The sequence below is a fragment of the Grus americana genome, chromosome 13, assembly GCF_028858705.1.
Source record: "Grus americana isolate bGruAme1 chromosome 13, bGruAme1.mat, whole genome shotgun sequence".
Classification (NCBI taxonomy): Eukaryota; Metazoa; Chordata; class Aves; order Gruiformes; family Gruidae; genus Grus; species Grus americana.
Window position 1 is genome coordinate 20,145,759 of NC_072864.1, and position 16,612 is coordinate 20,162,370.

The window sequence follows — 16,612 nt, forward strand, 5'->3', positions numbered from 1 at the left end:
CTGCCAGCTGGCACATCTTTCATAGAAGTATAAACCGTCCAGCAGAACAACTGAATGGAATAATTTTTGAAAGCTGATAATTAAGTTTCAACAATATTGCCAGTTTCCCCTCTTAGAAGTCTGTAAATATTTCTCACAGGTGAATGATTATCTTACTCTCATCATTTTATGCCTTCTAAACAGGCAAAACACCATGACAGCAGTTCTGTTCCTCACAAGCAAGACATCCTTTTTTAGCAGAGGCTGATCTACTCTGTTGAAAGTTTCCATTTAAAGTGTAGATTAAAAAAAAAAAAATCAACAGTGAAGTAGATGTTTAGCTCCTTTAATAGGCAGAACTATTTTCAACACATTCTGATAGACATTGCTTTTAATTGTGACAATATACTATTTCAAGGCAGTCTTAAAGCTTAATGAATTTACGTAAAAAATATATTTGTGGTTCCAGCAGCATTGTAGTATGTGATAACAAATTTCTTCTATGTTAGATGTGCCTAGAAGACACATCATCACTGTATTTAAAATTGCAATCTGCCAAACTGCTGAATTCAACAAGCAGTTTGAAACTGCAGAGAGAACAAATGCAACATAGGGAAACAGAGTAACATGGGTTTACATTTGAAATACTTGTAGATTGTCAACAAGTTATGTTAATCCAGTGCCATGAAGCTTGAAGGAATCCCACTGTGCCTTCAAAAAACCAGCATCTTATATAGCCTCATTTTAATTATAACTAAAATAATCTTACTACTTTCCTTCACAGTTCAGCAGAACCGTCATTTCAAAATGATCAGCTTGGTACCTCTACTTCCTGGTTTAATTTTACATTTGAACTGCAGACATACTTGGAGAACTACATGGATGTAAGGTATTAACATTTTTGCATTTAGTAAATACTTTAAGCCCCACCTCTCCAAAATGATGCTATTAGTGCCCTGTTTTGAGAGCATATGACCATTTGTGAGTGAAAATAAAATAATTTATATGTGTAATATAAAATTTCCAAGTCTTACTGAAGGCCCTGTTAAAGAAATATTTCTTGATTCTCTTAAGCCTTTCACTCTAACAGCTGGCTCAGATATGAGCTCAGTGAAAAGCAGTAATTTTTTTTCTCCTCATCCAGTACCCTGTTGTTTGCTATCCTTATTTGGAAGGATTTAGTAACAGCTGTTCTTCCATAGTGTGACCTCCAAAAAGTCATGGTCTATTTTCCTCCCTTCTAGAAAAAAGAATCAAGGAAATAAAGTGTCATCTGACTTGAACTACATTTGCTCTGGCACACATTGCACTCCTCCCATCTCTGAGGTCCAAAGTAGGATGTGTTACACTAGTCTTGGTAATTTCTGCAGGCAGTGGTTGATTTGACCTTTTAATCCAGTTAGCTTTTTCCTCTGGAGAACTAAAATCATAGGCTGTAGGAAGGAGTGACTACAGTCAATTGGTTATGTGGAATTAACATGATTCATTGCCCTTCCAAGTTACTGGTGATCTGATCCATGTAACAAACTGCAAAATATAAGTCACAGCAGCCTATTTACCTTGGAAGGACAGTCTGGGCAGTGGCTGCCTCGTCCCAGAGGACTACATTTGGTCATTGAAAGTACAGTCACTACAACTTGTGCTGCTCTCTCTCCAAGGCAAAGGCAAGTGTCCAACAATGCCCGAGCACGGCCAGTCACTGTGGGGTAAGAAGTAATTGTTTCATAATCCATTCGGGACAATATTTGCTGTGAACGAAGGACATCTAGGATGTGGTTGAGGCGTCCTTCTGTCATGCAGCTCAGTATAGTCTGTCTCTGGCAGGCTAGTACTTGACAACAGTTTCCTTTGCAGCAAGGATCTTGAGTGAAAAGGAAACAAAATTATATAAACTAAGTGCTCTTTTCTTCCAGAAGTTGTTAGCAAGTGATAGTATCAACATCAGAAATATAAACTCAGTAAAAGAGTAGGAAGAGTTAGTTTGTTTGCATTCTTTGTTCAAAACTAGTCCAATGCATTTTCATCTTTTGTTTAAAACTCACGAAGATCAGATTACAGAAAATAAGTGTTTCTAAACATTATTAAGTGCTCAGATTGTGTAAGGGGAGGAGAATTTAAGGTCTCACTTTGTTCATCTAGCACCTGTATCAAAATTTATGCAAAGCAGCTTGGCTCAACATAGAGGAGAAAACTTTGTCCTATAGAAAGTGAAGAACAGATAACAGGTAGTTCAGGGTAGTAGGCCTGTTTGAAATATGTATTGTGAAACTGGGAGTTTGGGTATATGTCAAAGCCAAACTAGTAACAAAAGTAATACTCTTGGAAAAATGATCAAGAGCTTTGGGTTCTGACTCTTTTCACAAACTTATTAGAAAACTTAGTACTGACATTAAGGTTTTTAGTGTGCAGTAAATACCATACACTGAGAGAAAATTAATAACCAAAAGCCATTGTTGCTTTGGAGAATATGCCTCTCTCATTCTGATTTCTGATTGTTGCCAGTAGAGTTCTGTGATGAACTCTTCCTGCACGAACTAGCCTGTTGATTTATCCAGAAATTACATCATCACTTGGAAGTAAATTGAAGTGGAGAAGGATGGCTAGCTAGATGTGAGAACTGTCATAGGCCAGCTTGCAGAAAGTTAGCAAAAAAGCTCAAAGTTTCACCTACAGGCAGAGGCAGGCTTCAAAATCAGAAGCTAGCCTTTTCTGCCTCTGTCCAGTAGGAAGAACTGAGGCTATGTAAGGAAATGAATGGTCCCCCCTCCTCCTAATCACCTGTTTCTGTAGTCAATAGCTACTTTTGTAGAGGTCTAAAATACACAGCTTAAAATAATAAAAAAATTTCCAGACTTAAACAGCTAATGTCTATCACATTCAATGTGTGCTATATTTTCTGTATTTTTATTACAGTCTTTTCAGAACTGTTCTCAGGCTGAGTATGACCCTGGAAAAGATCAAGCCATGTTCTCAATGACCAGTGCCTGAATATCTGAGAACACAGGAGTAACTATACACAAATAGACTCATGAGACATTTGTATCAAGTTTGGAGGAGTTATTACACTAAATACCTAAAAGTGTGCACAAAATTTAGAGAGATCTTTGTCCTTCAAACTTTAAACAATTTAATCACTAAGATTTGGCCAAGGAGATTATTGCCACCTCAAACTGGAAATGGGGTATTACCTGTCACTGCTTGTTCAAGGTACACAGGTTGTGGTCTGTGCTTAAAAGCCAGTGGTGGGTCCTTAGGCTGACTGCTTTCTTTGCCTCCAGTTGAACCAGGTAAAGGAATTGTGCAAAAGGAATTTGATTTTCTACTGTCAGAGCCTGGGTAACCTAGAAAAAATTTAAGATAAGATGAGACCCTTAAATTGAACAACAGAGCATTATATGTATGTCAGCCACTGCAGAAGACTGGAACTAAAGTGAAAACTAACTCAAGCGCGCTTACTTATTACCAGCAGTTCTTTAGGCCCTTGTTAATACATCATTATTCCTAGGAAGATTTTGGCATATATTACTTCACACTTCTGACTTTTTCAAACTGTCTGTAGGAATTTGTTTCTGAACTTATGGAACATTCTATGCTGTCCTTAAGTCTGACAGCTATTGATCAGAACTAAAATGCTTGGAAATGCAGATGTTGGTATAAGTGAATTGATTTCCTGTCTTTTATATCCACAGGCATAAGGAGCATAGAAAAAGCTTTTAAGGAAATACATCACTTCTTGACACAAGTTTAAACACTTTGACAGAACAAATCCCCATTGGAAAGGCAAAGGAAGTTATTTATATAGGAATGGTGATTACCAGGAATCATTCCCATGTTCCTGGAGATACAGGACATATGGAGACACATTTTTGAAAATGTATTTCCTTTTTTCATTAGCAGATGACAGAAAAATAGTTATTCATGGTGTCACATGGCAATAGAAACTGCAGTAGTGGTTTCCAGGAAGGACTTGTTCTGTCAAAAGCAACCGGCAATATTTGATGTGCAAGGGAAAGAGCTGTATATTACAGGTCAGGGTTCTAAAATGTATTATTTTTAGCCAAAAAAATCTATACACTTAATCAGAAGATATATCATGGCATCTCTGGTTTTCTGCAGTGAACTTGCACTTCAGATGGTACCAGTAGAGGACACAGCTGTACCCTGAGAACAGATAGTTTCACTTTCAAAATAACATGTGGATATGGAACAACTGGTAATATTTATCCTTTCTTTAGATTAGGTGGAACTGATAGAGACCTTTCTTTGTTGTTGTGTTCTGTAGGATAGTATTTGACAGATCCGTCTCAAGAACATTTTCTGTTCCTGCATTATTTGCAGTGCTATCAAGTAGAATAGTTGACAAGCTTGGCACTACAAAAGGAATTTTCTTGCTGATTACACGGTTGGGTTTTGGTGGACAGATGATCTGAAAAGAAGATCAAAATAGAGAAGAATTATCTTCTTGGAAACTTTTATTCCAAAACCTTTTATAAGCAGTTTTCTCTTGGAATATAAGGCAGTAGTGCAGGGCAGGTATGCAGCTGTTTAGCCTACAGACATAGTTAACTCAATGTTAGGTAGTTACCTTGGGTCACTGTGGCAGCACAGATCCATAGGTTAACTGTCCTAGGGTTTACTGCAGTCCTAGCTTGCTTCTGCAGCCTGGGCTGCCAGCAGCTGTGGTATCACTAGAACTTGAGCTGTTTAAAGCTCATGCTGACCCAGGCATGTGAGCTTCAGTTCTATCTCTATCTTTCAGTATTGGCAGGCCTGCCACAAATGCCAAAATCACTTTGAAAGTGGCAGTTAACTGTATTTTGGAGTTATCACAAAGCAGTTGGCCTTGCTCTAAGAAAATTGGTTGCAAATGCTAGAATTCAGCCTAGGACTTTTTCTAGCCACCATATTGTAAACACTACAAGAAAGGTTAGATTTTTGCCATTTCATTAGGACCTCTTCAAGGAGGAGAGGTTCAAAGCAACTCTTGTGTGGAGAAGATTGTTTTTGCAAGAGCAACATCAGAGTCAGCTGCTTGGAAGAAGGTAAAACTGGTTTTGTTGGTTAACTGGATGGAGTTATCATTAGGGACAAAAGGGGTTAGGGACATTTTGCCCTGCGGCGTTACTATGCATTGTCAGGGCTGGCAGGAGAAACAAGCAGCTTATGAAGTATTCTTGTAAGACTCTTAGATGTGTGCCATGTACTCACCTCCGAATTGCATATGCCTGTCTGCAGTGTGTATATTTCTGAACCTTTGCATGCATTAAGTGCTGCCTCCTGGAAAAAATAGCACAGTAACTCTAGTAAGTATACATATGGTTTGTTCAATTCAGTTGTCAGGAGCAAGAATTTGTACTGACAATATATATTATACTATCAGGTAAGCTGATATACAGTGATATTGAATGGCACAGAGTAATTCTGCATTTTAGCACATGTTAGTAGCATAGAATCCGACAACTCTACCTTGGTACTGTTTCTGCTGTTTCAAATATATTTTTTAATCCAGTTTTGAATCATGCAGGGGAAGGTGAGAATAGCCCTGTGTTGAGAGATACTGGGCTAGCTATAGCATGTTTTCCTTCAAGTATCCAAACAGCAGGGCTGTCCTGTTTTTAGTATGCCAAACTGCTTGCAATAAGGATGTGTCAATACTTGTAACTTTTTCCATTTTGTACATCTGTAGCAGATTTTTTCAACTATTTTTTTAAATTTATATACTTCAACACTTATTAATCAATCCATTTTCAGGAATCTCCAGTAGCATTTTCACAGTCATTCTGGACATATTATCAGTTCAGTTTTTTGAATAATAAATAGTGCTCTTTGCTAATCTAGCAAATAGAAAAATAAAAAACTTTGCTCAAGGGAGATCAGAGCATTAGATTATGGAATATTTGGCCGTACAATCCTAAATAAACCTCAGTAGTAGTAAAATTACTTGGACTATAACTATGCCACCTATTAAAACATTGATCAAGTCTGGGTTTTAATCCCAGAATGTGATTAAAACTTGTAGAAATAATCCAGCATCCATTAACGTAAACCCAGCAATAAAACCAACACCACCGCATGGATTGTGTAAATCCAGATGGAGTCAGAATACTTGTTCAAAGACTGAGGCATGTGTCACTAGTTTCCCCACTCTGACTATCCAAGTTAGCTAGATAGGATATAGTTATATTTGTGGCAGTCAGCTTTGTGCCAGATTTCCCATGGCAACGCAGACATATATGGAGTTAGCTGTATGCCTCAGCTGTTGGCTGATCCCCATCCATTCCTGTGGTATCAGAGAACCCTCTCAGACCCTAGGACAAGCAGTGTCTTCTGTCTGAAGCACATCAATTTAGAAGCAGTGAAGCATACAAAAAAAAGCGCTGATACTAGTATTGCTGCAGCAGGTACTAGCGGTGTCCAGGTCTTGGAATAAATTTCTTACCAGTACGAACAACAAAAATTGGCCTTGGTTCTAGCCCTAATCTGATCCACTTGAAGCTGCTACTTGTTCTCACTCACGTGGGTTTATCAGACTGACTACAGCTGGTGACTAGAAAGAAGCTATCATTTTTATAATCGCAGGTAGCAGTTGACATGGTTTCTAGAGAACCTCACAATATCTATTTTCTACAATTCCTGAATTAACTCAAAGTGCCAAAGGGTACCCTCGAGCTCTCTGGCATGTCCAATAAAAGTGAAGACAAAACCTGTCTCGGTTTTGAGCCACACTTCAATTGAAAGATTACAATTGAAAGAATCAGGTAATGTCCTTGTAGGAGAACAAAACTTAATTTTGCACTAACCTTTGCATCCATCAGATTGTAGATTGCAGTGGAAATTGCCTCCTTATTTATAGTAGTCAAAATTCCATTTAGAAGGTCTACGCATTCTGTAGGGAGAATAAAGCATTTTAAATACCACATTGCATATGAAAGTGTGTGTATATTTAGGCTTCAATGTATTGCAACTAACTTTACTGTTATGTTGAATAGCTAGATGAACTATACAAAATTGGTGTAGTACAACTTCCACTTCATATCTCCACTTGGTTTCCTTATTGAACTGATTTTAAAGAATGGTTACAGTCATATTAAAGTCACATTTTCTTAAATATTTGTACAGGTGTAGTGGACTTATTTGCAAAAGCTTCATACATGACTGTATAAATCTATCACAATAAAGCAATATGCAAATTGCTTCCTCAGCACTTGCAAATTTCAACTCTGCAAATTTGCTCAAGAGTGCTCAAATATCACAATTTTAACATTTCTTGGCTATCTTTTTAGAAACAGAGGATAAACATAACAGTTCCACTAAAGTAAACAATGATTACACACTTCAAAAGGGAGCTGGTTACACATTGCAATCAAGACAGGTTGATATGGTGTATATATAGCTGACAATATCCCTTCCTTTATTGGTACTCACTTTTACTTTATACCAAACACAATTTTGGAGATAAGTATGTCACCTCTGGTAGGCAGCTTCAGTTAGAAAAACCATCTACAGTACTCTGATAATCTGAAGATGACTTTGCTTTCCACATCAGATGTTCTGTCATTGATTTAGAGTGCTGGAGCAATGTTCCCAGCAAGAGTATCTCCATTACAAATCCTGCAAAGAAAGCAAATCCTGAATGTTACCTGCAGTATGTGGTCTGCAGTCTGGTTCTTGATGCCAGCACAGAGCAATAAGGTGCAACAGTCTGTTCCTTTCAGGCAAATTGCTTGGTATAAACTTTTCTGAAATGCCAGGCCGCAAACTGCTGCAGATGCCTGTCAAAACTTCCAGCAGGGTTGTCTGACCTACAATTTATAGGAAGATGTCACTGCAAAAAACATTAAATACCTCAGAACTCTCTTAAAATTATATTCAGCACAAGTTATTTTGTATATTTTAACATAAAGAGTGCTTTTAAAAGCAAAAATAAGAACAGCCTTGTAAATAGATGTGCTAACCTTTAACAATAACCATAGCTATTTATTGCAACAGGCCATATCAGAATGAAGAACTTTTCCCAAATAATAGGTCAGAAATAGCTATGTATATATGCATTGTAAACTACACTCAGATATCTCAGGTGTACATGTAATTTTTATGGGTATATTCTAGAGCAGAGTTTTATATAAAGCCTTACACCTTCATTATAAGAATGTAATTCCTGTTGTGCAAAAAAAAAAATCTACTTTGGGCAGCCAGAAGATGGCAGCCATAAGCTGTATGAACATTAAGATACTATTCTATGCAGTATTTCTAAAAGGTCCTCAGCCTGTAAAATGCAGGAGTCCTTCTGTTTTGCCATGCAGAACAGAGCCAATAGCAAAGAAGCCTTTCAGTGATCTCCACCTCCATGAAAAATTGATTGTTCCTAGACTGTGACAATTATTATACAACACTTTGCAAACTAAGTTCTTTAAAACTGTTTATACTTTCATCTAAGAAAGTAAGATTCCCTGCTTGCTTAAGAGAATTCAGGATCAACTGGCATTTCTTGATCAGGATTTGAAACTCATGGCAACTTTAAAAATGAGCATTCTGCTCATCCAATTAACTGCTTGCTTGTTCCCTGATTTTATATTTTACAGTTGTAATTCTAAAGTGGTATTCTTTTTCACTAAAGGTAAGCTAAAAACCCAACTTGGTAACAGAGTGCTTCAGCAAGCACAGAGATGATACAAGCGGGTTAAGAAGCTACACCTTTCCCCTGCAGAAAGATCAGCTTCTTTGGAAACACTGAGGATTTGTTGAGGGATTCTAGTCTGTACATCCCATAGAGCTATGTGCTTTAACAAGTAACAAAAGGCAAAGGGACATCTGAAAAGACAGTGCTGTTTGCATCATAATTTTCCTACAATAAGGGAATTTGTGAAAAAGACTAGGGCAACACAAAGTCTGCCATGAACAACAGAGATAAATACCTTCAAAAGGTTTCCGTCTGCTTAGGCTCTCCCAACACAGTATTCCAAAACTGGGGAAAAGCAAAGAACAGCAAAAGACCATTCATTAGTTTGTAATCTGTATCTATGTTCTCATTTCCAAAAGCAAGTTTATTGGTTTAAGAGAGAGGTTTTTTCCAAGACAAAGTCTATGCAAGTTTTTTCTTAATTTGATGAGGTCCTTTTTCCTGCATTATTAAGTTTCAGTTTTCAAATCAGTTAGAATTAAATTTAAGGTTTTTTAAAAACATAGGATCAATTAGAATTACATTTCAGGTTACCACCTTTATCTCTGTTTGCTCTCATGAATTTCAGAAACTTCTGTTCTATCATTTTTTGTTTGTATTCAAGTAACTTAAATAGCAACTGAGAGCTGGACTTTTCAGCAGGTACTGACAAGCACATCAGTTAACCTACCCAAAACTTGTTTCTGACCCACTGCATGTCTGTTTTTTTCCAGCAAATTTTGATGGCACTCCAAATACCTTTTTCCTTTTCTAACATCCTAGGAAGTATTCCAGTGATAGTTCTACATACATAACCCACAACTCAGATGGTATAAAATACAGGTTTTTGATAGAAATCTCAATCTGCAAAACCAGAGGCAGAAGCAAGGAGGGTGCTGGAAGAGAGAAAGCAGGCTATGGATGAGTCAGAAGGCGATCAAAAGGGGAAGAAGCAGTTCTAGGATAAACTTATCTGCTGACTTATATCTTACTGTAGTGCTGAGTCACAGTGTTTAAAAGAACCCCTCTTCTGCCTTATTTCCACATAAAATCTGAAAGTGCTTGTACTTTAATACCTTCTAGGAAAGCATTAATGTAATGTGGACATACATGTCACATGTACTTCAGTAATATCTCATATGACACTTGTTTTCTGTTGCACCACTGTCTAGTCATGCATCTAACATGCACCAAGTCACAGCTGAGCACCTAAAATTATGTAAGAATAACATGGTGGAAGATGAATTATGCCCCCTGAAAGTAAGTCGCTGCTCTTCCTGCGCAAAAATCTTGTGTTTGTGAACAATATCAGATTAGTCACATCATTTATAGGTCTTCTCAAGTGTATGCATTAATTGACTTGTTTTAGAGCCTGTCTCTGTGACAATAAAGCAGGAGTTTAAATTTGTTGCCTCCATAAAAGCTCTGAGCACAGGAAAGTGGCCATGCTTAAAATTTATTTATAATGTTAGTCCACAGGCTCTGTATGCTGATTGTAAAGATGAATGTCCATACAGACAACAGTTGCAATTTGAGGTTGTCTCATTTATTGCAATAACTACAAAGCATGTAATATATCCAAAAGGGACGTGTGGCAGTAGGTAATCTTCCTCCTTTGTATAAATCACCTTAGTTAAAGTATGAATGCTTGAGTGGCTCAGTGAGTTATTCCAGCAGAGATTCCATAGGACAATGTTGAGAGAAAGGTCTTATTTTTACCTGGGCCTCATCTAGGCATCAATAGTTCTTCCTGATACTAAAGCTATAGAAACTATGTGAATTGTAGTTACTAGGTTTCTAAATGTACATGAAAAAGTTTTGACTGCTATGTTACACTTTCAAAACATTTAGGTCCATTATTTAAATATTTATATAACAAACTGACAACAATTCTTAACCTTGGTATATTATTCACCAAATATGTGGTATTTCAAATTTAATTCACTGCTATAATTGGCCTTGTGGAATACTATCCTACTGCATTATGTAGGTCTGGCATTTTTACTTTGAAATAAGTATTTTGGCAACATTGTAGAATGTAGCAAGGACTAGGTATGACATGCCCTTAGAAATCCCATTCACCTGTAAATATCACCTTCCTGGGAAGGAAGGCCTCCTTCAAGTATTTCAGGAGGGAGGTACACTAAATCCTGGCAGTTTCTCTGATTGCAGTTCTGCAGGTCTGACCGCAGTTGTTGTTTCCTCCAGTTGGGTAGACCATAATCTGATATCTGCAGAGATAGAAGAAATAGTAAATTTTAGTAATAATACCTCAAGACTTGGTATTAAATGTTGACTATTAGGATAAATATATGCACAACAGGACAATCACTGGATTTTACATTAATAGGCTAAGAGTAGAAGCTCCTACCTTGGCTCTGTACTGCATATCCAAAAGCACATTGGAAGGTTTCAGGCTGCAGTGGCAGAAAGCAGGTTCGAGGCTGTGAAGGTGATGCAGCCCTTCAGCCACATCCAACAGGATCCTTATGAGTAAGGGAAATGGAAGTTCTGGGTACAGTTGATGCTAAGTAACACAAAACACAGGTTTTAGTAGTGTGAAATTGTTACCATTCACATATTCACTTGACAGTAAACAGAAGTACAATACAGAAGCTAAAGAACAGATTGACTGTGACTGCTCTCCATAATTTACATGCTGATTGTTCTCTTTTGACTGACCTTGTAATTTTGTCACATAAAAGATGACTTTTTACATACCTCATGGATGAACGAGTGGAGGGATCCATTGTTCATCCATTCAGTCACTATCCCCACGAGTCCATGGTACTGGTAAATCCCAAGAGAAGGCAGGAGACGTTCAGACTCACAGTGTCTGACATTTGCTATATCCTGAAGTAGCAACTTCCATTCCCTGTAAAAACCAGCAAGGGTTAGAGGGAATTTTAGCTAGAGGTGAGATAGTGTAGGATATGGAAGTGAGAGATAACCATATGGTTGAACACAAGCTCATATAATTCTATCAATAAAACCAATTATCATAGAATCATGGAATAGTTTGGGCTGGAAGGGACCTTAAAGATCATCTAGTTCCAACCCGCCTGCTGCAGGTTGGTTATATCAGCTTCCAAACAATTCTAAGAAAATAAAGCAATCCCTTGTGTAGGGTTTTTTTTCTAATATAACATGAAAGACCTCTGGATGCTTTAGTATGAACCTAAGAGCACAGTTTAAAGCAGGATTAAAGTGCAAAGGCAGGAGAAAGCTGAATTATATGAAATGCTAGATTAAGAAAAATCAAGTTTTCCCCCCCCCCTCACTGTTCCAAAGAACTTGTATTGTACACTTTTGCTATTAGTGAGATCCACATTTACTACAAATTATGATCTTCCATGCTTATCTAATGGGACCATGTTATATAAGTAATATATGATGTCATAGCATGATAAAAAAGTGAAGCCAAATTCAGATTTGATGTAACTAGTACCACTCTAGTGACTTTGTCAAATTTGATTCAAGCTCGACTGTGGCTGGATTGTAGACCTGAATCCAAACAGTTTATTTACAGAGAATAACAAAGCTTTGCTTTGATCATCATCATCAGAATAAAGTTTTCTCATCTAAAGACTTCAGACAGTTACTTCTTCATGCACAGAAAACACTGAACTGTCAATTCAATTGTGCATTTTCATGGAAATAACTTCTGCTAGAGGTTCATTAATTGGATGTTTGATTTTAAAGATCTGATTATTTCCACTCTTGTGAGCTGAAAATTCATTGAAATTCATTCAAAATTCAGTTGATTTCAACAGACCTGGAGCTCATTCTCATTATTCTAACCAGCCTTTACATGGATACTTCAGTTTCTCATATTTACTGTGTTGACTCACAAGCCTGTAAACTAATCACTAGAAGTAATTCACAGCCTCACCTGTTTTAACACTTACTTCCACAAATATAAGTATTTATCATCATCACACAGTTAAACACTTTGCAGCTGGAGTAAAACACAGTATTTTCCCATCTTTCCTATACACCATGTAGTGTAAACAAGACATGAGAACAGTAGAAAGAGAAAAGCAGAACAGCAGCTTTCGTTTTAGGGAGCAAGTTTGAGTGAGAAGATGCCAAATCAGGATAGCATGTTAAATTCAAAACAAAGTAAAATGTTAGTTTCTGTAACTTCAGCTATTTTGGTTTGGGGTTTAATTTAAATAATGTGTGGACAGGGAACAGAGGAAACTTTTTTCTTTAAACAAGCTACCAAACAATGTTGGTTCCGATTACAAAACTGCTGGACTTCTATTGTCTAAAAAACAAGCCCCTCGCCCCTTCGAAAAATCCTTAAAATTTTTAAGTGTTCCCAAATTCTGGCAGCATTTGGTGGTTAAAGTATCACTGACAATTTAAACTGTCAATTTAAAAATATTTGTATGAAATACTGGGTTTTTTCCTCCCCTGCCTTCATAATGGAAGAAATTAAACACTATGTATTAGAGTGGGACACTTTTGTATTTGACTTTTAACAAAAGCCACTTGAATGGCAGTGTTCTCTGTTAACAAGAGTAACTAGTCTGTAGATGCACATCAGACTTCTTTTTGATAAACAGTCAGGTCAATGCATTCCCCAAAATGCTTTGGTCTTGCTTCACCAGAAGTAGCTTGTGTTTATTCTTGAAAACTTTCCGTGTTTTTGTCACACACTGGAATTTTATGGTCAGTAGGCTGATGCTCAGTTACAGCTCATTTATTTTTATAATTAGGACATGTACACATCTCACTGCCCTGTAACCCTGACCATTATCCCTCCCTCTCTACTCCCTCACCTGTACATGCTGGTTTAGACTAAATTGAACTGAGATCTCTTCAGGGACCTCCAGAAACATGTAATACCAGAGCATGCTGAGTACTGCTGATCAGGGTTTGTAGACCTTACTGTAGTAGAGATAATTAATGACTTCAGGATTAAGCTCTACTTCATAAAAATTTGTAAAAAATGTAGAGCTTGTTTCTCAGTATAAGTGCCTCCAAGTTGCCTCTTGGCTCGTTGGGATTTCTAGGAATGGAGATGTGTTTAGGGATCAGATGATCCTGGGCAGGCCACCATTCATTCTGGTGCCATCGCTGCGGGTCTGTGCTGCCCACCTGCATGGTTAGTAGGCCAAATAAGACACATACCTCTCTGTAGTGTCCTGGCTTGTCAGCAGCTTCACCGAGATGTGAGTGTTCCAAGAAGCATGAAAGGCTTTGAGTGCAAAGCCTGAGCCTGTCCTGATCAAGGCAAAGCTATCCAAATCTTTCTGGGCTACTACAGGTAATGGTTTGGCCATTTCTTGATGGCTGGCTTGGGGGGAAAAAATGGCAGAAAAGAAAAAAGTTTTAAGGACTACTTTTTGTCACTACTACCAAAGCACAGTGAAGTTGCACCACTCCTTACTTCCCAAATAACTATTAACCTAATCCAACAGGCTTCCTTTTACCGCTCTGTGTCAGACTTTCCTTATAAAGACTGGGAAAAATGCACTAATTGCAAAGGAGTGTCTGGACCATAACTTGCCATCTGAGGCTGCAAGGTACTAATTAATTGCTCATTATTATTTCCATCCGATGACTTTGAAATGTGAGGCCATTATTTAGAATACAAGATACGATTTTTAAAGTGATACTGTACTATGTAGACAAACTAGTATCTTACAGTTACATGCTAGACAAATACAATGTCCCAGCTTCTCATTAAAAAAGGCAATTCAATAACTCATGCAAATCTGTTCTGCATCATTCTTGCATATCTTTAACACAACACCACACATCAATGCAAAAACAAGGTAAAAGACAAATTTCTTGCTGCTGTAAGCTGGCAGAACTCTGCTAAATAGAGCTATACCTTTATAGCAGCCACTAATTTGGCCAAAACTCTGTCCATATGTAACTCTATAGGGCTGTCTGAATGCTTCAGACACATTACATGGCAATACACATGGATTAGAGATAACCTCTGCAAAGCATCACTGTGTTACTACATGACTAACATTTTTAATTACATCTGTGAAGCTACATTAAACTAGAGAATAACCAGAAGTCAGTGGTGAAAGAGGAGAATGAGCAAGCAAAGAAAACAGATGGGATAACACCATTGGTAAGAATTACTACAAGATCAGTGGTCAGTGAGTCAGAACAACTCAAACTGGAATACTCCCTTCAGGGTCCAGTAGACCAGGGCTAGAAAAGAAAACATGAGGGAACTGAAGTAACAGGGCCAAAAATTTGAAGTAACCAGTAAGAACTATTGAGTGTGAATTGTGTCCTTCCAGAAGATGGACTCTACAAAAAGAGCTCCTTGGATGCAGAAGGCCTGAAGGTCTTCTGACTGAGCAGATCACTTGTTCTCCATGACTAAAATAGAAACAAAAACCTGTAGATAAATTAGCCTGTGCTCATGGCTGAACTTCTAGTTTATGGCCAACTTATTTGCAGTTAATCTCAGTATCTAAGCTGTGCCATGCAGGCACGTTGACAATCATAGAGGGGTACTAAGCTCAGTTTTGCATCTAACCACAATCAAAATGCAAATAAAAATTCAGCAGCTTATTTACCAGTTCAGCTTCAACAGTATTTGATTTTGATAAGAAAGCACAGTTGAATTTTTTTTGCTTTTGTTAGAGTATTGTAGTTTGAAAGCAATAGCTGCCTTAGGTACCTCATTTAGAGTTCCCTTGAAGAATAAATCCAATATGGTATGAGGCTGACAGGTTAAGAGTTTCATCAAATTTGAAAAGATTGCTCTGAATGAAGATAGATTTCCAGAGTGAGCCATTTATTCTTTAAAGTTGCAAAGACAGACCACACAGATCTACAAATCCTAAACATAAAGGAGGTAATCAGAAGGCTGGCAGGAGCAAGATTATGTCTCATTTTTATTATATACTAAATAATCATTTAAATAGCCAAAATAACTTACTCAACTCCAAACATAGTACAAGGAAGATCAAACACTGAATATAGGATCTAAACCTTTCCTGAAAGTACCTGTTTCTATTTAAAATTGAATAAAGCTGTAACAGTTTTTTAAATTCTTGCTAACTGGCTACTTAGATAAAAATAAAACCTAGCCATCAGCTCCTATTTTAGATTTGCAAAACCTAATTTAACTAGAGATTTTCTAAAAACAAAATGAAATCCACTTCAGTCTTTCCCTGTTACAAACCATGACATGCCAAGCACCATTGCCCCTGTGTCTGAGTTTGTACACCTGTTTCCGCACCTAGACTTAGAGTGGTTTGCTGATAATCCTCAAAAGAGTTTAATCCTAAAATGAGAGATCTTTTATCTATCCAGGGTGCTACCCAGATTCCTAAAACAGTTGGAGGGACTAATCATGGCATATGGTACTATCATGGAATTACAGATAACAAAGTCTCTCTACCCCCTAGATTGCAAGTTTGGTACCAAAGCCATTTTTTCAATAGTTCTGCTCTTCTGAATACTTTTTCTTGTAGACCCTTTTAAAAAAACTCAGTATCAAACCACAAAACCAGGATTTCTAAGGTGACCTTTGCAACAGAGGGTTTGGTATTATCTTTAGTAAGACACTAAAAGTCTTGGGCAACTTTGTCATCTTCCCCTAGTTGGGCAGGCAGGGCCAGGTGGGAGACTGCTATAAAAACATTTATTTCAAGTTTCTAATTTTAAAGGCAATTTTAAAAAGTAATTAATAACAAAGATGTTTCCTTAGTACAAGAGAAACTCTACATTATGTTAATGTTCAGATGTCTCAGTAACAGAAATTGGAAACAAATATCAACTTACCTCAGAAATACGGGCATAAAAACTATGGAACAATGGAGTGAAACTGCTGCGGATACCAAACGCGAGTCAGTTTTGAACTGCATTCAAACACAGCTCAAGTTTTCCTGCGTGAGTCAGCTGCATTGTTGATCTCTCCTTTTATTGGCTGCCTGCAAACATCTACAGTTTCCTGGTCGGATATATAAACTGTAACTCTTTAGTAACAGC

The 16,612-nt window shown here is 37.4% G+C and overlaps 1 protein-coding gene across 6 annotated transcripts; it reads right to left on the bottom strand.

Annotated features, from left to right (window-relative positions):
- Positions 1-309: 309 nt before the first annotated feature.
- LOC129212219 (receptor-interacting serine/threonine-protein kinase 2-like) lies at positions 310-16,587 on the bottom strand. 6 transcript variants are annotated; one of them, XM_054840529.1, is made up of 13 exons: positions 16,406-16,570; positions 15,297-15,381; positions 13,778-13,939; positions 11,360-11,513; positions 11,010-11,165; positions 10,721-10,869; positions 8,895-8,944; positions 7,620-7,781; positions 6,780-6,865; positions 5,188-5,256; positions 4,237-4,405; positions 3,168-3,320; positions 310-1,840 (listed from the first exon to the last, which is right to left on the bottom strand). In XM_054840529.1, the coding sequence occupies exons 2-13, from the start codon at positions 15,299-15,301 to the stop codon at positions 1,521-1,523; spliced, it is 1,635 nt and encodes a 544-aa protein (XP_054696504.1). In that variant the 5' UTR covers positions 15,302-15,381; positions 16,406-16,570; the 3' UTR covers positions 310-1,520. The 6 variants fall into 6 exon arrangements, with proteins under 6 accessions (XP_054696504.1, XP_054696503.1, XP_054696506.1 ...); XM_054840528.1 differs by having other exon boundaries at positions 15,297-15,458; XM_054840531.1 differs by having other exon boundaries at positions 13,778-13,943; positions 15,297-15,458; positions 16,406-16,569.
- Positions 16,588-16,612: the final 25 nt, after the last annotated feature.